The following is a 25,752-nucleotide window of genomic DNA, read 5'->3' as shown; positions in this document are numbered from 1 at the left end:
CAGAAATGAAGCAATACACAAATCTGTTTGGAGGGATTCCTCTCCATCTCACGTTTTCACCGGACAGGCCTGGGCTTCCCAAAACAGAAGCCAGGGTCCCCCATCTAATGTACCATTTTAGGCACACTCACTCAGTGTACATTCATAGCATACTTTCAGTTCAGCACTATTACCTCTATGCATTGTATCCTTACATGTACACATACATCCAGCACATACACTCAGCCTGCACACACAGTTCAGCATTGAAGCTTTTATATTTAACCAGGGCCTGCTCTTTACAGACACACTGACAGCACACACACTCACTATGTGCACGTTGCACAAAACTTCACCTTTCATGTATTGTACTTCACACAAGTACAAATACACCCAGCACATGCTGTCCCTAGACACACACTGCACAGCACTACATCTGTCATGTACTGTATTCCTCTCAGCACATATTAAGCCAGCACGTGTACTAACCCACATGTACTGCATAGTACTGCTCCATGCTTGTACTGTACCCTTTCCCATGCACACATATAACTAATGTTGAGCCACAACTCCTGTGCTACATAGCACTCTAAATCTACCTACTTTAGGCCAAGGGTGAGTAAAGCACACAGCAGCAGAACATTTTAAAAAGGTGAGTGAGCCTGCAATCCTCACTTCAGTGACACAGGGTAAAAAGGTCCTATTCAGTACTACTGGTCACTACACACTATGTTGTCACTACTGCATTCATGTTGCTTAACTCCTGGTGAATGCAGTAGCCTTCCACCCCTATAAGGGTAACGCTGTGGGTGCCCCTTCCAGTCTGATAAGATTGGATTCCATGAGACAGGAGTATGTCATGAGCTTAACATGATGCGTGTTCACCTATGACAAAACAATCACCAACAGGGATCCAGACAACAGTACAGTTGGGCACTCAGGGCAGGGGTGGACATCTCTTACTTTGCAGAGGATGTTTATGTCCCATTGGACTTATAATGTAGAAATCAAGACGTGCAGCTGATAAGACCATCTGCAATTGTTTTGGGATTTGTAGTTAAGCTACTTTAAGTGTTAGATCCAACTGGGCAGCAGTGCCCAGTCACAAACGTCTTTGAGCCGTGCCTAACGAAGAAACTCTTTAGGCCTATTTCTGCAATGATGACAGGTTTCAGCCCTCAGAAAAAAAGCGCAAGAGTAGCAAGAACCAATGGCACTCAATCCAGAGAGACATTTTCTGGGTTAGTGAAGAGCACAGCTCAACAGCATTGCAATGCAACACAGCATTGTATAGCAAGGGTATGAGGTTAAACCTTTCTTTATTTAGTTCATGATTGGAAAACAATATTTTGAAGGTACATTTTTGTGCTACCTCACATCAGTTCTTTGCTGAATATGCTCTTTTGGAGCCATGCCAAACTACTGAATAATCTTCAATACCAAAACAATGTGGCCATTATGGGTCCTCAAACTCCACAGTTTCTACATATTACCAAGAGGTATCTTTTTGAGTTTGTTTTCTCGTGGGTTGTCTCATGTGTGAGAACTTCCAGCGCTACCACTGGTTCCACTTACAACCTGACAGCAAAAAACAGTAATGACACAACATCCATCCTCATGGTGAAACCTATACACAGAATTAGCTTTCATGTAGTGAGTATAAAAAAACCAGTGCAAAGTGTATGGTGAGAGTCCCCCTCTGTCAAACTCCTTTTGAGGTCTCCTTGCATCCAAACGTGGTGGGGCAGAAACAATACCCATACCTGCCTAAATTTCTTTTTGTTTTATCAAGAGAATGTCAAGCACTAAAGCATGGTCTGGATGCATTAATTGCAGGTGTGCCACTGATGGTTTCTTGAAAGAAAAAGTAATATTTTGCCAGCAATTCAGTGGCCTATGAAAGAGACATGAGAATACTGTGTTTAATATTCTGACCACAAAAAGACATCTATAGTTTGAGTAATATTAATCAACAGCTTTGAGTCAATAATTTGCGTGTATTACAGCAGTTGAGTGCACAGAGGGATCGTCTCCTGGTCTTAAAAAGTAATGACACACATTAACCCTTTAAGATAGACTGATGGCATGTGGACCTGTACGTGAATTTTAAAAGTAAGCCAGATAATGTGATATTGTGAAATAAAGTGTTTTTTTAGGTTATTCTTTTTTTTTTGTCTTCATTCGCCACGCTTACTTTCGACTGACCACCTAGATCTACGCCCGCCACTCTTTCCTGACCCCAGAGAGAGCTAAGTTTCTCAGTTGGGGACGAAGTTTCTGACGTTTAGAGGCTAAGGTTTGCCTGACACAGTGACTGAAAACCCAGTCGGCATAACTATCGGACAATAGGGGCAGCCAGATATTTCATAAACCCATCTATCTTGCCCTTGGGCTGCTCTCCCTATTTTCTCCTCCCAACCATGTTATCAAAGGGGCCCACATTCTAGTTCTTTTTTCATGGGCCCAACTTGAGTCTATCTTGCATACACATATAACTGAGCACAACCATTAGCTGTAGAAGGACCAGAAGTAGATATCCACTACTTACAGATTTCTCTTCTCACCTGTAGAATTAGATAAAACAACAGTTTGCTGCTGTTACCCTGAAGTAATCCCGGTTCTGGCATACATCCAAAAACAATAATCTCAGAGCTCATCTCAATGCAGCTTTGAAATATGCCCCTCACGACCTTACCAACCTCTCCTCAGAACTGCTGTATACAGGTCACAAACATATGAAAGTCATCTGCATCACGCAGACCTCACTTCCTGCAGAGGGCCTCTTCCGGCCCTTGCAGCCTGGCCATTCTCCTAGGTGTCCAAACACTCTAAGGAGGGAGAACAAATGATTTATTCTCAAAAAGGCAGGTTTTATCGTGCTAAAAGAGTATCCATAGATACTTGTCATATATGTTTTAATCTGTGACTCCAGCAAGTGGTGTCCTCACAGCTTCATGGGCAGGCAGAAGTCTCCATCAATGAAGTCCAAAATTAATCAATACCATACGGACACCTCTTTCTTTCACTGAGGCCTAATTACCAAATGCTCTTCCTCCTCATTTGTACCACTATTCTTTTCCCCCAGAGCCTGGGTCCAGCTATTCAGCTGGTAAAACAAATTTGGAGATGGATCCCTTGGTCAATACTTGAAACTCCTCCCAAGAACAGAGTTTCACCGCCTGGAGCAACTGACCCTACTCTGATATTCTGCCTTCCCTAAGCCCGATTTCCATCCTATCCTCCAAACACTCAGTGGTGCCTGGGGAATCTCATACTGGGGCAAACCTACTGTAGTACCGCAGACTTGTTTCTCGCCTAATCTGTGCCCAGAGCAGTGCCGCCACTCACAGTACTTTTAGCCTCACCTTTTTGAAGTACCTCATGTCTTCAGACTTATTCAGGAACTTGAAATCTCCCCCTTTACACCTGTCAACATTTCTTTAATCAAGTAGTTGTCCCCTGACTCACCTAAATCGGTCAGTAAGGACCTGAAATTTATAAGCTTGAAGGCCCAAGCATAAACTTGAGAGTCTGGCAACAGCAATACTCCTTTGTTGCGTTTCCTACAAAGTTTTTTCCTTGAGATTCTTGAACCTGTGGAAGCCAATATAAAGGAGTTTATTCGCCAACATATTTTTTCTAACCAGTATCTGCTAATGTGTAGGGGGATGGTGTTGAAAATGAAAGTAAATTTTGGGAGGATGGACATGTTAATTAAATTTACTCCAGCAACACAAAAGGATGATGGAAGGAGTGCTGAAACTTTTCAACACTCACACCCAATCACAAATCTGGGTTTAATCCATTGTTCTTTTGCTCACCATGCCACCCCAGTTTGGACCCAGCCATATGCAAATAACTCTTGACCCTGTTTCCCATGGGAACAGTCTAGCCTGAATGGCCAGACCAGGTCCTCCCTGGACTGGAAACAAACATCCTAGGACCAGTTTCGGGGTATCACCCCTCATCAGCCAGGCTAGCTGAATCCAATTGCCTCATTGCTTAATGGCTTTGCCTCATATCTGGACACTTTCCCAAAGTCAGATATCAACCGATCCAGACTTGCTAAAGTGGGGACTAAAACTGCTGCATACATAATTACAGCATCAGCATAAAAAGAAATTTTATTTTTCCAGAGGCCGCTCTTGAAGGGCATTATACCCCTCTCTTCTCTCATCTCACAGGCTAGGGGCTCGATATACAGGATAAATAGTAGCCTAGTTGTTCTTGTTATATTAAAGCCCACAGTTAATTTGCCATTTAGTAAAATGCTACCTGAGGGTGCTTTATTGATCTCACGTATTACCCCACAAAACTTGTCCCTCAAGTTGTAATGTCCTAAGAGTGTGTTCAAGTATTGCCAGTTCACCCTGTTAAAAGCTTTGGTGGCATCCAGTGTTATAATGGCAAGTGGCACCTTATTCACCAGGGCAAGATCTATAGCCCCTATCTGTTTATGGGTCAGTTCATGCATCTAGCTCCCTTCCATAAAACCTTTTTGATCATCCAGTATCACCAATCCCACCATGTTACTCAATCTGTTAGCCAATTAATTTGCAAAGAACTTATATTCGAAGCTGAAGAGAGAAACTGGTCTGTAAGATTCACACAGGGTGGGATTTTTGTCAGGTTTCAGAATCAGGGTGACTTTGGCCTCATCCCATGACTTAGAGAGATGGACCCTTCTTCTAGGATCCCCATAAATAATTGAGTCAGAAACTGGGTGATTACATCCCCTAGGGCCATATAAAATCCCTTAGGAAGCCAATCCAGAGCTGCTGCCTTCCATCTCTTGCACTTATCTATGGTCCACTGGACTTCTCCCTGGGTAATCACCTGGTCAAAACTTTTTTTTTGCTTTTTCTCAGGGCTTAACCATTGGAAGTCCTTCCAACCACTCATTAACCTTCTCCTGCATTCATGTCCCTGTAAAGGGAGCCAAAAAATCTGAAAATGCATCTTCCACTTCCCAGTTCCTCATTAGGAGTTTCCCAGTGGCCCTAAAATGTTGATCTCCCTCACCTCAGTCCTCATTAAGTCGGCCTTGGTTTTCCAAGCCAAACTTTTCTCTGCATTTTCACTGTATTTTAAAGTGCACTAGCGTCTTCACTTCCCACGTAGCCCTAGACTCAAGGACTGTGGCCAAACTGAACTTCTGAACCTGAATCTCCTTAAGAAGTGCATCCTTAGGGTCCTCTAATTGATGTTGATCCCGAAGTTTACTTTCTCGGAAGGCAATCTCCTGTTTTAACCTCTCAACTGACTTCTTAAATGTTCTACTCTTCTGGGCAGAATACTGATAAGGATACCCCTCATAAAAGCCTTGAAGGCATACCAGACTATGTGCTGGGGTGTTGAATTAATACTTGTCTCTAAAAAGTCCATAGCCTTCACTCTTATTCTGTCTAACACCTCTTGATCCATTAACAGGGTTTAACCTAGAGTCCACCTTCTTGTAGTTTAACCTGACTCAGTTTTCAAATCTAATCCACTCCCGCTCAATCAGATAGGTGAGCCACTAAACGTCTTATGCAAAGAATGTTTTCCTTATTTGCCTTGTCCACCAAAAGGTAATCAATTCTGAATGAATGCTCATATTTGTATTATGGTAGATATACCCGTGCTTTGTGTCTGCCCTTACTCTCCAAATATCACACAGGTCCAACTGTTTCATCAGACTCTTGATGTAAGATTTCATGTAAGAGCAAGTTTTAGACCTATTATTACTTGATCTGTCCACGGTGTTATCTAAAATTACATTAAAATCCCCTGTCAGTACTATTGGGTGAGAAGTCTCCACAAGCTCTAGGCACAGATTCTGGAGGGGTTCCAGGTCCAGGTCATCCACATGCGGACCATAATATCCTACCAGGGTGTAGCTGTCGTTGCAATGACCCATCTACAACTCTTGTCCAACTTACAGCCTTTAATTGAACATGCAACATGTGTTTTATTATCACCCATTTTTGTGTGACATGATTTACCCCTACACACTACTTGCTGGACCCACTTCTGTGACCTAAAAACCTCAAAACACTCAACTTTAGTCAGGTGAGGTTCCTGTATAACTATTATCTGAGCTGGTGACTCCCTCAAATATTGGAATATTTTAGCTCTTCTATTCCTTAGAAGGAACCAGAACATTCCAGGATAGTATTTGAACTCTAGTAGCACCTAGACCCATTCTTGATTCTACTTGTAGTGCTCGTACTGACCAAACCACTTTCCTGGAGATCATGTGATACCTGAGGACAAATTATTTTTTGTTTTTTCCCTCTATGCTCCCCACCTAGTACTCCCCACCCCATGCCCTGCAAGACCCTCATCCTGGAGAACCTCCCCAAGGACCTTTCTGGCCTTCTGAAATACACCAGGATGTAGCGGGGTGTTAACTAAATTAGACAATAATGTGAGGATTAGTGAAGAACCATCAAAGGGACAAATAAAAAGAGAAAACAAGACAACAGCTTTCGGGATTTTCTCAAGAGCTGGTAGGAAGCTCCATGAGCCCTTTAATGAGACGAAATATCCTGGTTACCTTTAATCCTTCTAAACAGATTGTCAGCCTCTTGGTGATCCCTGAAGCTATGCATTTTATTATTAAACATCACACTAAGAGTGGCTGGAAACTTCATCTCGGCTGTGGCCATTAGCTTCCTAAATTCGTCCATTATTTTCCCCAATTGCATATTCATGGTAGAACGGGCGATGTCAGATTTCATTTAAAAACAGAAGCCTTTTCCTTTTCAGGGAATTCGATGTTGACGCCTTGTTCAGAATGCTGTCTTTGACAGAGTATGTAAGAAGGTTCACCAGGAGATTACGCGGCTTAGTCTCACTCTGGCATTTATTAGAAGAATCCCAATGAACCCTTTGAATATCCTTAACCAGCATTTCCTCTGTCCCTTCCCAGATGCCACTAGCCTTTAACAAAGCTTCTATAAAAGTCTTGATGTCCTCCCCCTCACTCCATTCCGGCAAATGTAATAATCTTATGTTGTTTCTTCTGGCATTGTTCTCAAATGATTCCAGTTTATTTAGGCTCTCCTTATATCTCATTTTCAACATGTCGATTTCCTGCCTATCTAGAGCTCAATTTGCTTTTTAACTGCCACAGAGTCTTCCAGAGCCTGGGTTCTATATGTATGAGAGTCTCGTTTTTTGGCTAGCCCCTCACAAACTCCCTGTATGTCCCTTTGATTTGCTTAGGAGATGGAAAAACATTTCTAACCTCATCGGAAAAAGACTTAAGTAAGTGTTACAAAAAGTTAGTGAAGGGAGAGCCGATATTTACTGAGGGCTGAGAGGTGTGGCCTTTCCCGTGAGAGGAGCCGAGAATACATTCCGGATGACCACCCTGCGAGCCAGGTAGCGTTTTAAACATCATGGACCTTGTGGATTTGTTTGTTTCTGCCTCCTCCCCCATCTTTAGCACTGCATTAACCTCTGCTTCACTCATATCAGCCAAACACTGAAATCGGTTTAACCCCTGGGGATTTTGGGTACTCCCGCATTTGACCTCTCCCTTCTCTTGAATCTGCGCCTCCAGTGTTGCGCGCTTTTCCTGTGCCATTTCTAAGGGTGGGAGGGGGCCTCCCTTCTAAATCCCCTGATCTTCGGCAACTTGGACTGAAATATACCGGGGTCAAAACAGGCTTTCCACATATAATGTCTTTACTTCACACTTTGAAGAAGGATCTAAGTGAGGAAGTAATCTTAAGGAGTTGATTAGAAAACAACACATTTGTAGATCTCCCTCCAAGGCTCTTCAACGCAGGGGCTTGACTCACTGGATCAGATGGCCTTAGTTTTCCAAGTAATACCAGGGGTGTTTCCTGAGGGACAGCGACTCTAGACTTCTTCCCCCCTCCAGATGCCTTCACTTTCAGCTTAAGGGGTTCTGTGACCAACTTTCCTTTGCCCAGGGAAGTTTTGTGCCCAACTTTGTTGATTTCACCCCCTGCTCCCACTACACTCCTCAAAGCATAACTGGTTTACTTATTGGAGCTGCCCTCTATCAACCAGCCCCTAGTCTCCCCAACAGACCTCCTACCTTCCTCCTCTTTGCTGGGTAGAGTTGCACACCCTCCCCTCTCCGCCACAATGGCAGTGTCTCCAGTGCTTCTCTGAGTCACTCTAGTGAGCAGTACCCTTGTTACCTCTCAAGGAGGAGATTACGCTCTGGGGCCAACATGCAGATGCTGCCTCAGCCACTCTTCCCCTTCAGCACGACCCTGGAAGTGATCCTGTAGGCCTTCCTCACTTCTTAGGCATCCCTCAACCACCGTTCTCCCTCTACGACGGCCACCACCCTGGAGGCCGTATCTGCCGCTTCACAAGCTCCTAGGAAGGCAGCTCTGACCCAGCCCTCACCACCTTGTTGTCTTGTCCCGGCTGCACTCTCCAACTCGCAGCGCTCCACATCTCACCAACCCATCTTGCTACAAATGTGTCTGTAAGTGTAGCTCCCCTGTCGCTGTGCTACCTTCACTATTAAGCAGCAAATCCTCTCACATCCCGATGCTCCCACGCCTGCTGCTAGCTGGCTGCATGTTCTCGGAACTCTCAGATTATTGTTTTACCAAGTTCCTCTTTAGCAGCTTCTAGAAGTTAAGAAATGACAAAGATTTACCCAAGGATCTAGACCTTCACATGTAGGGTCTATTTTTCTACAAATCATAATTAACATGAAGTTAAACTGGCAAAAAAGCAAAACATCAGTTACACCAATGAGTGCAAACGTCCTTTTAAATATGGAACACTTTCCAGTAAGCCATTGACATTGGTGATGAAACTTTGCTGCCAATAAGGACAACAGATGGGATACTGCTGCCTCTACAACGATTTTTCTGAAGAAGTCCACAAACCTACATCATGGACCTTTCTCTGTCAGGGTTTTGTAAGAGCCTGGGAGAGCTGGAACTATGTCTGGTTTACAGAAACCAGGGACTATATAAATCACTTTTATTGAAATATTTGTATGTAAATGTATCGTAAGAGAACATCCTCAAAACCTGGCTACATGGGTATGTAGGTTAGATGGAAAATGCCCGTAGGGCCCATCCTATTCAGGTGTTGTTTGAAAAGATTGGGTTTTAAATGACCTCCCGAGATCAGAAGACAATGTTTAGACCTATGAACATTCTTAGACCAAAGGCAGTTGTGTTTCGTACGGAACACCTTGCCCAGGGAAACATCAAAACAGCCAAGAGTTGCAATCTCCTAGTCCTGTAACTTATTTGGACATTCCTTTTGACCAATTTGATTGCTCATTATTTTGGCTACTCAGATTAATCAAAACAGCCTTTGTCTGTTCTTCACCAAACAGGGCGGATAAACTAAAACAAGAATAGACTGTACCAAGTTCAATTCTTGTGGATATGTTTGTGTATAAAGGACAATCAATTAGAATCCCACACTTTTATCCACTCAAATGCCTTCAGGGGAGCAGTGGTACCTAGTGGTAAAATCTGAGAAAAAGATCCGAGTTGGGGAGGTAGAAAAGATGACTGGTCAGGATGGAGGAAAATATCACCTTGTGTGGGGGGGCAGGTTCTGGATATTAATTTCTATGTTATTTCTGTTTATTCTACTGTGGGATTTTGTTAAGTGCTATTAACTAGGTACCTCCCGAAGGCTCTGAAACAGTACGTATTAGAGGGAGTGGCTGTGTACAGTAGTAATACATTTGCAAGAACCCAGTTGTGGAAAATATGTCGATCATCTGGGAGGGGTTGACAGTGTTTGGATGTTCCCATTATTGAAAATGTCTCCTACATGATGACAAATGAGCAGCAGGAGTCCTGAGATGGAGACAATTTCGGTCTTAGGTGTCAGAATGGGATAGCTCTATAAAAAGTGGGCAAAGAAAAAAGTGTGCATGTACAGGGTGCTAAAAATTAATGCATTTTATTCACTTTGAATAACAATCTGAGAGTTTGTGGGAGGAAAGATGTTAATTTCCATGGCACAAGTCCATCACAGTTTTTAGTATGTCATGCAGATCTTTTGTGTCCTTCTTAGGAGGAGGTCGTGGAAGGCAGAGCCAGCATCTACAGAACTGTGTTTACCAACGCTTCCCGGGAGATGATGTGCTACCCCGACCTCCCGATCCCAGAAGATTACCCCAATTACCTGCATAGCTCACTTGTCTTCAAGTACCTACACCTATACGCGAGGCACTTCGATCTCTTGAGATGCATCAAGTTCAAGGTACCTCTGTACAGAAAAATTGGTGGAGTTGGTATGGCATACACCCTTAACTCATTGGATGGTGTGGAGGGTAAAAAGGATGTGCGGAGGTTAAACCTAAAGGATATAGAGTCAAATTTTCATGTAAAGGAAGAAAGGCCAACATTCTTTAGGAACAGCTGGGTGAAATGCATCCTGGCCTAGTAAACAAATCATCAACAGCAAGACTTTGGTAATAAATAAGCAAACAACATTTCCATCTTGATTACAGGGCCAAATAAGAGCCCCAAAACATGTTTCCTGCTCCCTCCACGGACCCTATCACAAGTTAGCTGGAGTAGTATGCCCAGAGGGATATCATTCCTTGTTACTGCAAGATTTACAGTATATCTAGGCCTGTAATTATCAGCTCCTCAAACTCCAAACCCAATAGTTATGCCTGACCCCTGTCCACAAGCATATTTCAGCATGGGAGGGTAGAAAAAGCTCCCACCGGTATAAAACTAGCATTTGCAATGCAATGGCTCTCGCACATGCTCGAGTTACAGCAATTAGCATTGTAAACTCCTAACCGGACTTTTCTTGCCACACAAATTGAAAGGAAAAAAATGAGCATGATTGCGCGAATTTAAAATGCAGCGTGATTGCGCTGAATTTGAAAAACAAAAAATCCAGTGCAATCGTGCTGTGTGGAAAATAAAAAGATAAAGTAGTCTGGAAACCATGCTGAAAACATGGAGCCTTGTATGTTTTCAGTAGTTGGCTGATGCGCTCAAGGAGTGCTAAACACTGGAAAAGGCATAACGTATGCATGCCTTTCACTAATGAAATCAAGCGGACTTTAAAAGGCAAGCCCATGAATCAATAAAAAAGACAGGTGTGACATGGGCATAGTTAAAAGCCCAAAGAGAGATTACAGAGAGACCCTAAAAAAGAATAGCTTGTCTCCGCTGGTCCCCGGTCCCCTTCCACCTGCTCACGGCAGGGGAGAAACCTTGGAGCATTTACCACGTGCTCTAAGCAGATGGTAAATGCTCACAGAGTTGGGAGGGAGGACATATGAGGAAATGGATCCGGTATTACCAATTCCACATGTAATTCTCAATTTTGGAGAAAAGAGCTTGAAATCTCTGTCATATCATGGGGAGATACCACCTGGTATTGTAAATTTTGGCCCCGGTATCCCCCAACAGAGGTAAGAGGGTACTCATGATAGGGCTCCCCTAACTGTTCACATGCCTTACAGGCTAGAACCTATTTTTTAGCATATATAAGTTTAACAAGTAACCTAGAGTAACAGCCCCTTGGCCTTCCTCTGCATCCAGTTCCACCTAGCCTGGTCAGATAATGTGACCCCCGTGGACCTAGTGACCTGATACTTGGCTGTCTTTCCTCTTTCTTGTGTCTTTTCTCATTTACCTCTTCGACTTTCTCTTCTCTTCTATCTTACTCTCTCTTTATGTCTCACAACCCACGGAACCGGCTGTGTTCTTCTTTTATTCTTCTTCTCTCATAGTAAAGTTTGGTGTTGGAGAACACTCATTATTATCTAGAGCACTAAAGGAATATCAGTAGATGCATATATGCCTTTATTTCCATGCAACAGTACCGTACACAGCAAATTTGCAATTCATAGTCTGATATCTATACCAAGATCTCACTAACTCAAAGCTTTTTGAGAACACTGTGGTTGCCCTTGTAGTTATGTTCCTGAACCCTGGTCAACAAACTGTCCTGTTGTAATTTGTCTGGAGAGATTTTCTCTTTTTGTATTGTAATACAAATTAATAAAACTTACGGCACAAAAAAATATATATTAGACATAGTGGGATTAGTGAAAGTGAAAATATGATGACTTTCCTTTTTCCCAGTCTACTGTCAGAGAGAAATGCCTTTTGCAACAATGAGTGGGATCCCTCTGCTCATATGGTTTCGGTTGTTTGTGCGTTTACATGATTTATGGACATCAAATAAGAGTTTTTCATGGATTGGTATGTTAAAAAGGTTTACATTAACAACAAATTGCCATATTTAACATTTAGCATATGGGCTACTCTGTCAAAATGTGACATATTTTTCGTCCGCCATATTACAATAATGCACTTGGAATATGGCTATGGTGGAGTATACCGTCTGTGAAACTGTAAATAAGACTCAGTTGTATGCTCGAAGATGTAGTTTGTAAGTGACTAATCCTGAGTAAGGCTCTGTTCAGCACGTTCTATGTGTTATGATAGATGTCCATAGGTTGTGGAAGCTTACTGTGTACAGAGTGCTTGGGTCTTAACGTTCATTGGTCACCTTATCAACAATAGAAAGACCATGCCATATCATCTTCAGGCAGATGACTTTAAGTATCTGGTGATCACCGAGAAGACATACGCAGTCAGCAGTGCTTCCAGCCTTTGTACAAGTTTTATATAGAGATGTTCCCATGGTGACTCTAAGCCAATTAGAATGCTTGAAATGTTTGCCTGAAAAGAAAACGTCATTGGTTTTCCTTGCAGACAATGGTGGTCAGCGTTAGGAAGCGCCCTGACTACTCAGTCTCCGGCCAGTGGGAGGTGGTCACAGAAAAGGATGGGAAGCAGGAGTCATTCGTCTTTGATGCAGTCATGGTCTGCACCGGGCATCACGTGTATCCTAATATTCCGGCTTTCCCAGGTAAGTCCAGAGAGGAGCTTGCAGCCCAACAAGACCAAATATTGTTGTACATCTCAAACATGAGGTAGTGGGGTGCGGGGTAAGCCTCAGGGACCAGTTACAGAATTCAGAGGATTATAAGGACGGAAAAACACATAACCAGGATAGGAGCAGACCGCATTCTGAAAAGTTGCTTTTTACATTACAGAAATATGCATACTTATATTACATTTTAAAGCATATGGTCATGGTTTGCCCATTAAGCACAGCCTCTGCCTTAGAACACAGTTTTAAGGTAGAACCAGCCTGTTACAATATCCTAACAAATGTATATGACATATTCACACTTATTTCTTGGTTTTTAATGTTCTGTGATGCAATAACTATTATCTCAAGTCGTTTTATTTGTAATTACTTGATACGTATTCCAATGCTCCTTTGGTATATTTTTATATGAGTTGCTTGGCAATTGTAGTATTTTAACATCAAAATATGTGTGTTTTTCCCATAAGGAACTTTCGTTCATAGAGTAACAATGAAATCAAAACACCAACAAGCAGGGAACTTCATTTCCTCAAAGGACCCAGTAATTATAATTGACTGCACCTAAAAACGTAACTAGATGTGAGGGAGTTACATTTCCTACATGACTGAGAAATAAGACTTTTTCCCACCTGTGAGCAAGACGTTCATGGTCGAAACATGTTAGTGGTTTGTCTATGTGAATTGCAAAATAAAAATAAAAAGTCTTCACCTGTTGTGGGCACTCGTTTGTCATTTTTCAAGAGAAGTAATAGCATAACGTATATTATCCCCATCACTGGGGAAAACTCTGAATAGGTGCGATTTAGGTGCTATATGTTGCACTTGACAAATTAGAAACCCAGGGGTGTTGGACTTTATCCGGTGCAATAAATAATGAGTACGCCTTTAGAGCACTCGTAATCAGGGCCTCCGTCTTGTCTTTCCGGTTCACCTTTTCCTCCTTCATTGTCTTTCTCTGCACATGTTTTCCAACCTGTTTGTAACCACTCTCACACTCTCTCTCTCGCTTTCTCCTGTCTCTGTCTTTCTGTTAGGTGTCTTTTAGTCAAGTATGTTTTTGTGGCCCTATTCTCTCTCTGGTCTCTCTCAAACTTTCCATTCTTTCTCTCCTGCTCACATTCATCTCCTTTGCTCACCTACTTCTTTATACCCTTGTTTGTACGATTTATTTCTCTCCCTGCATTGGACACGTTTTTCTGAGCTCAGAGTGTGTCTAGAATCGCCATGTGGCTGACTGTATGCCCACACACTATGCTTGGGAAGAAGTGGGGGTGTATGCTCGCACTACGTGGGACCGACAGGGCAACATGCAAACACCCAATTGCTTGATCACAACGCAAGGGGGTCACCAACAGAACTACGTCCGGGTGAAGACCACGCAAGCTAGAGGCGTCCACCACCAGAGGCTGTGAAGCGGCGGCGCTGCAGCCACACCAAATGATAGGACCCTGAATAGAATGAGGAGAGCATAAACCCACTTGGGGCTGCATACTCACAAGGCGCCTGAAGGTGGAGGTTGGGAGGCCACACCACTGCTTAAGCGGCTCAGAGAGGCATGCAATGGAGACCGCTTAAGATACTTGAGCTGGCGCAGCCTCGGGAAGAAAGTAAGTCTGGGTGCGACCAATTTGTGGAAACATACACATGATGTGTGGGGGTCCTGAGGGGTCTGATCACAAGGCAGACTACTGAGGGCTGCATGGGAGGAGTCTGTGGTACTGGCACATGTGATAGTGTACCACCCACAAAACAACAGCACACCAATGAAATCTGGCTGATATCCAATGCCTGAAAGAGCTGACGCCGGGTTACCACAGGTGTGCTACGCTGCAGGGAAAGGAAGCCATGCATTGACACCCTGTTTCAGCATGGGAGAGGGGATAGACCAGTCCTGCCACACTCTGATGAGGGAGGGAATAGGGCAACTCCCTCTCGTGATTGGTAAGAAAAGAGATAGCGAGTCATTTAAGTGGGTGGTGAGGAGGGGCCAGCAGAGTGCCCTGACCAGGATGGTTAAAACAAAGAATAACAGACCCTCTTCACCTCCAGATAACAATAGGGAGGGGTCAGATGCTCTGCCAACAGCAGTGGAGCATATGTAATTACTCAAGGACATGCTTTTCAAACACTCAGATCAATACGAGAAGATTCTACAAACTATCCATGACACAAAGACAACAGTAGAGGCTAAAATAGACACAGCTGCCATTAAGGTAAATCTCCTTAGAGTTTATCAACAAAAACTCAAAGAACATGTGGACACCAGTGAATCATCGCTCACAAACATGTGCCCCACAGTGAAACAAATACACACGCAGATGTAAAAGCTGAAAATGGAAGTAGAGTGCCTGAAAATGAGAGTTGAGGACTCTGAGCAGCGCTCAAGGAGAAGCAATGTGCGATTTGTGGGCTTCCCCGAGTGTGTGGAGGAGCACAGCATGGAGCTATTTCTGGAGAAGAGGCTGCTAGACTCGGTTTTAGAAGGCAGTGCGCTGAAGTTCTTTTCTATAGAGAGAGACCAGCGACTACCAGGCCATCCACCGTTGGTTGGGACACCCCTTTGCCCAATAGTAGCTAGACTGCTGAATTAAAGAGACCTATTCTTGCAGCTTTCCTTCTCCTCTGGACTGTGGATATGCAACAGGGGCAGGGGAGGTCATGCATTGATTCTTTACTCGCAGAAAAAGAGATGCGTCAATTTCCGGACCCGCTGGCCTTGGTTCCTTACTGCGAGGTTGATGAAAAATTGGCACCCGGGGACGATGCATGGAAAATCCAGACATGTTGTGTTGCTGGGACCGTGGTGAAACAAGTGCTGTGTCGATTCTGCAGCCGCAAGACAGGTACTGCATCAATTCTCCAGCTGCGGGGCAGGCACTGTGTTGATTCTTCTGGCATGGCGCGTTGATGCGTGGATTTTCTCCTTCAGATCACCAGTTTGCACTTCCAAGGTCCCAGGGACTGGAGTTGGGACCACTTGTCAAGTTAGGACTCTCAGCAGAAGAGCCCAGGTACTGGCAGTTGAAGTATTTGATGTCCCTGAGACTTCTTAACAGGAGGCAAGCTCAGTCCAAGCCCTTGGAGACCCTTTGGAAGCAGGATGTAGAAAGCCAAGCCTAGTCCTTTCACTCCCAGGACAAAAGCAGCAACCAGCAGGCCAGCATGACAAAGCCAACAGGCAGAGTGGCTTTCCCTCCTACAGCATCCAACTCTTCTTCCTGGCAGAATTTCCTCAGCCCAGGATTCCCCTCCCCTGGCTCCAGACACAATCCAGGTGGATGGAGACCCCCACTTGAATTCCACACATCCCAAATTACTTTCAGGCGCTGTGCTGAAAAATTAAGCACAGCACCCATTTTATGAAGAGTTTTACACTGTGCATTCAGGTTATGAGGGAGGGGAGGCAAGAGTAATATGTTGTTTGAAAATAAAAATAAGTAAGTGGTTGAGATATATGTAACTTTTTGTAGTGATGTAAAGCGCTCTTCCGATCGAGCTCACACTATATGCATAGTCATGTAAAGTGCTCTTCCAATCGAGTTCACTCTATATAAAGCTCCACATCCTCATGCAAAGCGCTCAGACACGACAAAGAAACAGCAGCATGCCCAAAACAAGGAAGAGGAAGAAACAACATACGGCCATGCAGCGCGAAAGGAGCGAGGCAAATGAAAAAATTGTGCGCCACACTAAGCTATATGACCGACTATGCAATTATCCAAATAACAGGGTCAGTCTGCAAGGTGGTAACAAAGCAGCCTCAAGGCTGGACAAACGTGAAGATTTGCCTATGAAATCAAATGAATTTTGAAAGGCAGGCTAAGAAACACATGAAAGTGATGGGCATGAGATAGGCATGGTTAAAGCCCTCAGATGTAGATTACACCATGTCGAGAGACAGCGCTTGCGCACTGCCTAGGCTCGACCTAAAAAATGGAGCAGATCATTACAATTTGTTTAAATTGTGTCCTACAAACCCACATTTCTATCCATCCAATTCAAATATTTACACCAAAGTTACCTCACCCCACAACACTCACTCACTTGCACAATATGTATGTGGGGGCTTCTTCACATTGCCCCTATTGTCACTAACAGAGTAGGAGAGCCCAACACTATAGAATGTGTAGGGGTAGGCAGTACATCATGTATATGGGATTACAGAGCATCACTTTTACACCGACACTGGAACTGTGCTTACTAGTGTGGCAGCCACATAAAACAGGGGATAAATACTTGAGTATGATGGTGGATCTGGCACTGATATTATTCAAGCAAGGTGGATAGCCATGGCATGGAAGGCGGCAGTGGCCCCGACTTAGCAAAAGTAATGACGCTCATTGCAAAAACAATGTGAGGGAATATGCCAGGCATAATATGGGATATATATGTGGTGCCAGTGGTAACCAAAATGATGAGCAACTACCGTGCGAGAGCCTGAAATACCGAAAGATGGTCTCACCTCTCTGTATAATAACTGACAAGGAGCAAACATAGATACCAACTGGGAAGCAATAACTCTGTGAAGTGGTAAGCTTACACGGGGCATATGCATGCGGCGCTGTTGCAGTCTGGGACCTGGCACTACTCAGCAGCTCCCACAGCTGGGCAATCAAAGTCTGTTGAAACGAAACCCTTCGCTCAGATGCCCCACGAGCTTGACAGGGGGCAGTTTACCGCGTGACTGTAGGCTGGACACAATACATATCTAACCTGTGGCCAGCAACTGTTACATTCCCTTTTCTCCCTTTTCTGTTGTGTTTTTCTTTCTCTGTGTTTAATTTTATCAGCAGCCATGATTAGATTACCTCTGCGGGATTTTTTCTGGGTCTCTGGCTGCGCAACCTAGACAGGGTTGCGATTAACTCATGTTATTGAACCATTTATACATTGAGTCTGACTTGATTGAGGGATACCTCTTTTATACGACAACATATGTGCTGTCTAATCACTTACTGTTGAAAATTAATTTTAAAAAGCATTGCGTCTTTCTTACTCTCTCTGGAATCTCCATTGTGTGCTCTCTCCTGGTCTTTTCTCTTTCCCTGGAGGTTCACTTCCTCTGTCCCTCTTCTTTACTCTACTGTGAAGTGACACAGAGCCTCGTGGTCGCCATTCTCCCTGGAATTTTCTACATCGCAACAATAAATCAATACATTTTACAACTGTGTTGCTTCCAGCAAACTGCTAAGCACAACTCAGTTGCCTTTCGCCGGGCAGCAGGAGTTGCTGTTCTTTACTTTGCCATCTTGTATTAGCATTGCCGGGGGCTTGAGGAGCTCTCTCCAGTCCCTGCCCCTACCTCCCCCCGCCCCCCAACCCCACGCCGCAGGGCACCAGGCCCTGCGCTTCGCCCTTTCTTGTTTACTTTCTAGCATAGGTAGGTCATGTGATTTGCTGAAAATTCAACAGTATATTTGATCAGGGGCAACAGTCGAACTGGATCCCGGCACCCTTGTTTCACTCTGAGCTCTGAAGTCAGCATCCGAGTCACAGAGCACAGCTCATGCGGGCTGACGTCCTCCATTCCCTCTTCCTTCTTCGAGCTGTCTCTCCCTGTCCCCCGTCTCTCTCCATTTCACTCCCCCGACCTCTTTTCAGCAATTTACACAACTTGTCTTTTTTTTTTCTCCATATCTTGCCCACTTCTTCCATTTCTCTATCTCTTTCTCTTCCAGTCGCCCTCCTTTCATCCTTTATCTCCGTCTCTCCCGCTTTCCTTCTCCTCCCCATTTATTTCCGCCTATACTTTTATTCTTTCACTCCTTTCTCTCTCATTCTTTCTCTCGCGCCCTCTCCCAGCCTTTCTTTCTCATCGTATTTACCTTTCGCTCTCTCTCCTCATCTCTCTCTCTCTCTTCCTCGCTCTCTGCCTCACAATTTCTCCCCCGCACTCTCTCCAACCCCCTCGCCTTTCCACTTTCCCTGTTGCTCCCTTTCCACCCCTATTTCCGGCCAATCCCCGCCCCTCTCTCTCTCCCTCTCCCCTTCTCTCCCCCACCACCATTCTCTTTTCTTTCTTTTCCTTCCTCTCTCACCCCTTCATTTATTTTCTTCTATAGCTCCCTCTCCTCCCCCTTTCTTTCTCTGTCACCTGATAGGTGTATTATAGCCAATTAACTACACCTGGCATCCTACCTAGACATCAGTACAATTCTCCTGGGCTTCTTTAGTCTGTATTTCTACTTTTAAAAGATGAGTCCACCCTATGTTCGTTTTAGAGACCTTAATGCACACCCATGCGGATCCTAAGTTAATGCCCCTTGTACAATGGGCCTGGAGGTTGTGGTCAGTATGCAGACCGCTCCAATGGCATTCACAAGCACCCTAATTTAAGGCTGCTACCAATTCCAAATGCAATGAAAAGCACACTAACGTGTCCCTCCTCGCTTGCCTCACCCCATTCTCTCCCCAACGTTGTAGTCTACTTCCGACGACCGCTCTCCTCTCCATCTCTCTGTAGTGCCCTCCCTCCTGCTACCTCCTTCCTCCAGCGTCCTCTTTCTTAAACCCACTTTATTGTACTCCCCGCATTAGTGGTCACAGCGCTCTGGTGATTTGCAACTGGATTTACGTAATACGAGCCAATATACTCTCCTACAATGCGTGTACCTGCTCATCGGGGCATTCCAGGACAAACTTCTAATACTGGGGACACCCGGGTTCCCATTTACTGCTTTTCAGCAACGAATGGTGAGGCCCTTGTGGTCTTTCATCATAAGACAGAATTATTCTTTAACTTGTCGACCAAGGGCCAACACAGGTGAAATTACTGGCAACCTTTGTTGACACTGCCTGGACATGTTTTGAAGTAATTCCTAGGTACCTGTGCGCCGAACGTGGCTTTTACTGAAGTGAGATAAACAAAAAAGTGATTTGTAAGTGGTTGAATTATTCTCAGTCGCTTCCAGTGCATTGTTCTTGTGCCCGCTATGCCACTCTAGCCTAGACCAGTCATATGGAGATCAGGCTCAGGCCTGATCTAGAGTTTTGCCGACGGGTACTCAGTCACAAACGTGACTGTTATCCTGTCCTCTTTAAAACAAGTGCATTGCACATCCATGCACTTGTAATAAACTGGACGAAATAGCTCAGTGGAGTACCCATCACAAACGTAAACGGTATATCCCTTCCATCTTATTACAAGAGCATTAAATTCTAATGCACTTGTAAAAATGCGGACGCGATGTCTGTCACATATGTGATGGAGTGCCCATCTGTCAAATACTAATTCAGACCTGTAGGGGCATATTTATACTCTGTTTGCGCCGGAATTGCGTCGTTTTTTTTTACGCAATTCAGACGCAAAACTAACTCCATATTTATACTTTGGCGTTAGACGAGTCTAGCGTCAAAGTCCATGGAGTTTGCGTCATTTTTTTGCGTGGACACCTACTTTGCGTTAATGATATGCAAGGTAGGCGTTCCCGTCTAAAAAATTGACTCGGAGGCATGTGCGCCGTATTTACACTCCCGGGCAAAATTCACGCCCGGGAGTGGGCGGGTCAAAAAAAATGACGTACGCCCGCTTTTGCGCCGTTTTTTAGCGCCTGGAAAAGGCAGGCGTTAAGGGACCTGTGGGCTCGGAAGGAGCCCAGAGGTGCCCTCCCATGCCCCCAGGGACACCCCCTGTCACCCTTGCCCACCCCAGGAGGACACCCAAGGCTGGAGGGACCCATCCCAGGGACATTAAGGTAAGTACCGTAAGTATTATTATTTTTATTTTTTTGTGGCATAGGGGGGCCTGATTTGTGCCCCCCTACATGCCACTATGCCCAATGACCATGCCCAGGGGACAGAAGTCCCCTGGGCATGGCCATTGGGGAAGGGGGCATGACTCCTGTCTTTGCTAAGACAGGAGTCATTTCTATGGGGGTTGGGAGTCGAAAAAAATGGCACAAATCGGGTTCAGGCGAAAAATTTGCCTCAGCCTGACTTGCCCCATTTTTTCGCGCCCAAGCTCCATATCCCCCTACGCCGGCACTGCCTGGTGTACGTCGTTTTTTTCCACGCACACCAGGCAGCGCCGGCAGCTAACGCCGGCTAACGTCATTGATTAAATACGGCGCCCGCATGGTGCTTCAGAATGGCGTTAGCCGGCGCTAATTTTTTTGACGCAAAACTGCGTTAGCGCAGTTTTGCGTCAAAAAGTATAAACATGGCCCTTAGTGTTGTTCCAATGTCAACAGTCTAACTTGGATTTCCAGGCTAAGTCCCTTCAGACGAAAACACAACCAGCTCTAGGCCAATTTCGGTCTGCTTGGGAATCATCAGTGACGTGAAGGTTTAGTTCAATGGCACAGTATGCCACAAGGTTCATAATGCCCTCCATGGATTGGGCCAAACATGGCCAAAGCATCTGAGTTTGCATTTGTTCCTATTTAGAAGGGAAATGAGATAACAGCCCAAGTTAGAAAACTTCTTGTCGGGTAAGGCTGAGACTGTTTTGCATATGGTGGAGAAGTGTGGCACAATGGTTAGAGTGGCAGACCCTGAAGCAGACATCTGGCTCAAGACCAGGGTTCAAGTCCTGCTTCGGCAGGTCTTGGGCTCAATTCCCTTGGACCAGATAATTCTCGCCTCAGTGCCTAATCTAATTAATGGGTCCCACTCTGCAACTCTGGGCAATAGCTTGCTTAATCTCCACAACGGCCCCAACAGTGCTTGGATGCCTGGCTTCACCCCAGGGGTGCCCAGGAGTGGGCACCTCACAGGGAAAAGCCAGGAGGGGTTCCATAGCGGTATGAGTACAGCGCCTTGAGACCCTAACGGGTGAGTAGTGCGCTATACAAGTGCAAAATTTACATTTTTACATTTACATATGGTATGCAACGTTCTGCAATAGTGCAGATTGTCAAAAGGAATGACTTAAAATGCCACAAATGGAATCCTCAGAGGTTGAGATCAGCGTTCGAAGTGTAATTTAAAAAGTATGGGACCTGTGATGCTGCATGCATTGGAGACAGGGTCAAAGGTGTGGCTAAAAACAAAACATATTGTAACTTTTTGTTGGTCTTTCAACATCACGTAGTTAAATATAAAATAATGCACAACTTAAACGAAAAATGAAAAAATGTTGTTACTCAGTGGGGAATGCGATATGGGTACATTATGAAACCTCTTTTAGTCAATGTAGGGCAGATGTCTGTGTATAACCAGAAAGCCACAGAATTAAATCTTGGTGCACTGGATAATAGTGACTTGTGTATTTTAAGTCCTGCGAGGTCACAGCCGATGACAGAAAGCACTGTGAATATGTAAGTCATTATTTTAAACTCTCATTATTCACAGTATAAGATAGACTGCTTCAAAATGCGCAAAAAGATTAAAGATAAAATGGTGTTTCTAAAATATGGATTTTAGGAATACCCAGACTGCACATAATGCTATTTATTTTACATAACTTTCCCTTCAACACCTCATCAGGGGTAGTAAGTGCTATATAATACAATTAAAAGTACAGACTGCACAGCTCAGTTGTTAATTCCTTGCACTACCACTCCAAAAAAATAAATCTTTGTCATCACAATTCTTCAAGTGATTCGGTCAATTACAGCCAGTTTCAACTCCCAAGCATCCTTTACATTTGTAAAACATCCTTTACATATGCACAATAGATCATTATTTATATTTGCATTTCTTTCAGGAAAGCATGCACCTTGGCTGAGAGGCTTGTTTAGCTGTGTGCCAGGCTTCGGCTTCACAGCACAGTAGGCTCACTGAATGACACTTTAGCTGAAGAATTTAAACTATCGGAGTTAACCGTACTGGGACATTTGTCTTTTACAAAAGTAGGGGAACAGCTTTTCATTTATCAAAAAATGATGGGCTCATCGTGCCCCTCCAATCATGCCCACTTCGACCTCTGGTTGAGATTCATTTAAGCATTTACACCCATCTGCTTTTGCTTCTGGCAATGATGGAATAGACCTGATTCTTCTCAATAAATTGGCACTGGTGAACATCTCACTGTGAGAACATTGGATTCTGGTGTGTGGGACAGCCAATATTTGTGAACACTCTTTAGGAAGAGGTCTGAAGCCCTTGCACTTTCAACATGCACCATAGCCACTTGACACTAAAGAGCATAAGATTCTGGAAGAAGCATACATAGTTTCATTCATTCCATAGAGAATATCTCTGACAATAGGGACAGGACCTCTAAAGGCGAGGGAGGGCCAGAAGTGAGTCAGTCATTCCAACCATAATGGACCCAGAAAGCAATATGTCCCTCTCTGTTCACAGGCATCGACAAGTTTAAGGGACAGCACTTCCACAGCCGAAATTACAAGAGCCCAGATGGATACCAGGGAAAGAAGGTGCTTGTGGTTGGACTGGGGAACACGGGTGCGGATATTGCAACGGAGCTCAGTAATATAGCAGAGCAGGTGAGCACCGGTAAAAGTCTGAGGCTTCTACTGTGTTGTATTTGTACCTTACAATAAAACACTTTGTACAGAGATAAGACTATTTTCAATGTTGCAGAACTGTGCTGTGCTTAATCCCAAATCTGCATAATGTTCTAAACTTTAGGAGGACGAAATCTTACAGACCTACCAAAATTATATCTATCTTCTGCTATGTGCTGCTATTACTGACTACCATTAATGCCCTTCTAATTGAATGTCATGTAATGATAGACAAAAATACGCAAGATACATTTTACAAGGACGAGAGAGAATTAGCTTTGAAGGAAATTTAACTACTTCAAGGGTATTTGATTTGGAAGCCACCCGAGCGTTTTGGGAGTCAGACTACTTCTCCTGCATTTGTCCCTACCCACAAACACGGAAGTCTCTGTTTTCTCCAGCTAAGCCGTTCCTCCCTCATGTTCATTAGGCAATGGCAACTTCAGGCAGATTGCCCTCAGTCATGGCAAACAACAGTGGGACTGGCTAGGGAAAGTGCTAGAGGAGCGCACACACCCGGCCCACCAAACCCTAACCTCACCAAGGGGCGTAGTAAAGTTCCCTCGGGCATCAAGGAGGGGGGAAGGAGGATCCCTGCATAGCAATTATTGCTACTGGATAACTGTGCTCACACAAAAGTTTTAAACATTTGTTACTGACTGAGCAAGGTAATAACAGGTTTGTGGAGGGTTCGAGGGAGGAGAGAGAGGTTTTGATTCAGTTATGATGGTGCAATTTCCATTGAAAAGGCGATTTTTGGACTTCCCTCTGACTGTTGACTCCGCGGAGTTGCAGAAAAGTTGGTAGTTTACTAGCACAGTCAGCTAGGGTTCATCACGCTGATTTTTTTTCAAGATCTGTTCAGGAGAAAAAGGTTAAAATGTGGGGGGGTGGGGTAGAAAGAAGGCCCAAATTTATACTTTTTGACGCAAAACTGCGCTAACGCAGTTTAGCGCCAAAAAAATTAGCGCCGGCTAACACCATTCTGAAGCGCCATGCGGGCGCCGTATTTATTGAATGGTGTTAGCCGGCGTTAGCCGACCGGCGCTGCCTGGTGTGCGTGAAAAAAAACCACGTACACCAGGCAGCGCCGGCGTAGGGAAAAATGGCGTTTGGGCGTCCTAAAATGGGGCAAGTCAGGCTGAGGCAAAAAAAACGTCTTAACCCGATTTGCGCCATTTTCTTTTGGCGCCCAACCCCCATTAACATGACTCCTGTCTTAGCAAAGACAGGAGTCATGCCCCCTTGCCCAAGGGCCATGCCCAGGGGACTTCTGTCCCTTGGGCATGGTCATTGGGCATAGTGGCATGTAGGGGGGCACAAATCAGGCCCCCCTATGCCACAAAAAAAAAAAAAAAAATGACCACAACTTACCTTTTCTTCCCTGGGGTGGGTCCCTCCATCCTTGGGTGTCCTCCTGGGGTGGGCAAGGGTGGCAGGGGGTGTCCCTGGGGGCTTGGGAGGGCACCTCTGGGCTCATTCTGAGCCCACAGGTCCCTTAACGCCTGCCCTGACCCAGGCGCTAAAATCCGGCGCAAATGCGGGTTTTTTAGTCCCGCCCATTCCCGGGCGTCATTTTTGCCCGGGAGTATAAATCCGACGCAATAGCATCGCAGTCATTTTTTAAGACGGGAACGCCTACCTTGCATATCATTAACGCAAGGAAGGTGTTCACGCAAAAAAATGACGCTAACTCCATGAACTTTGGCGCTAGACGCGTCTAACGCCAAAGTATAAATATGGAGTTAGTTTAGCGTCGAATTTGCGTCGAAAAAAACGACGCAAATTCGGCGCAAACGGAGTATAAATATGCCCCGAAGTGTTTTTCTATTTTAACTACCTTAGGCAATTACGCTGACATCTACAACTCGAACCGTGGAACAGTCAAACCCAAACTTGAGATGAAATTAGAATTTTACTCAGAACTCATGCGTTGACTGGTTTCGTGTAAATCATTTTAGTAGTTTTTCAGATATTAAGGCCCGTATTTATAATTTTTTTAGCGCCGCATTTGCGCCGCTTTTTGACGCAAAACGGCGCAAACCTACAAAATACAATGGCATTTTGCAAGTTTGCGCCGTTTTTGTGTCAAAAAACGACGCAAATGCGGCGCAAAAAAAGTATAAATACGGGCCCAAGATTTAAAGAGTTGCTGAGCAGGTTTAAAGAGTTTTTGAAATGTCTAAAAATAAAAAATACGTTGATTCGACAAGGAACATTTTTTGCAGTCATCATTTTTGGATCCGCAGTACCAGAACTGGAACAGCAGACTTGAGAGATTCAATTGGCTGTCACAAGAGAAACAATTATCATGCAGCAGCCATTATAGCATTTTAGGCATAGTATCCGTGCCCTGAAGTTTTGATAAAAATGGCCTATTAAACGGGAGTTTAGGCATACCCAGACCCCCAGGCAACACAGGGGAGACCCTTTGGTCAGCTTTTAAAAACAAAATATAAAGGGGCATTTTTAAGGGCCCCTAGCG

At 44.5% G+C, this 25,752-nt stretch overlaps 1 protein-coding gene across 1 annotated transcript in view; it reads left to right on the top strand.

Annotated features, from left to right (window-relative positions):
- LOC138293036 (flavin-containing monooxygenase 3-like) overlaps nucleotides 1-25,752 on the top strand; it is a 360,876-nt gene that overhangs the window by 176,169 nt on the left and 158,955 nt on the right. Inside the window, exons 3-5 of the mRNA XM_069232018.1 lie at nucleotides 10,003-10,191; nucleotides 12,678-12,834; nucleotides 23,104-23,246. Of these exons, the coding sequence (XP_069088119.1) occupies nucleotides 10,003-10,191; nucleotides 12,678-12,834; nucleotides 23,104-23,246 (489 nt within the window). The remainder of the gene's footprint in view (nucleotides 1-10,002; nucleotides 10,192-12,677; nucleotides 12,835-23,103; nucleotides 23,247-25,752) is intronic.

This window comes from Pleurodeles waltl, chromosome 4_2 (assembly GCF_031143425.1).
Source record: "Pleurodeles waltl isolate 20211129_DDA chromosome 4_2, aPleWal1.hap1.20221129, whole genome shotgun sequence".
In the NCBI taxonomy this organism is placed as follows: Eukaryota; Metazoa; Chordata; class Amphibia; order Caudata; family Salamandridae; genus Pleurodeles; species Pleurodeles waltl.
The sequence above is the reverse complement of the archived record's forward strand: the minus strand, read 5'-3'. Positions and strand labels throughout refer to the sequence as shown.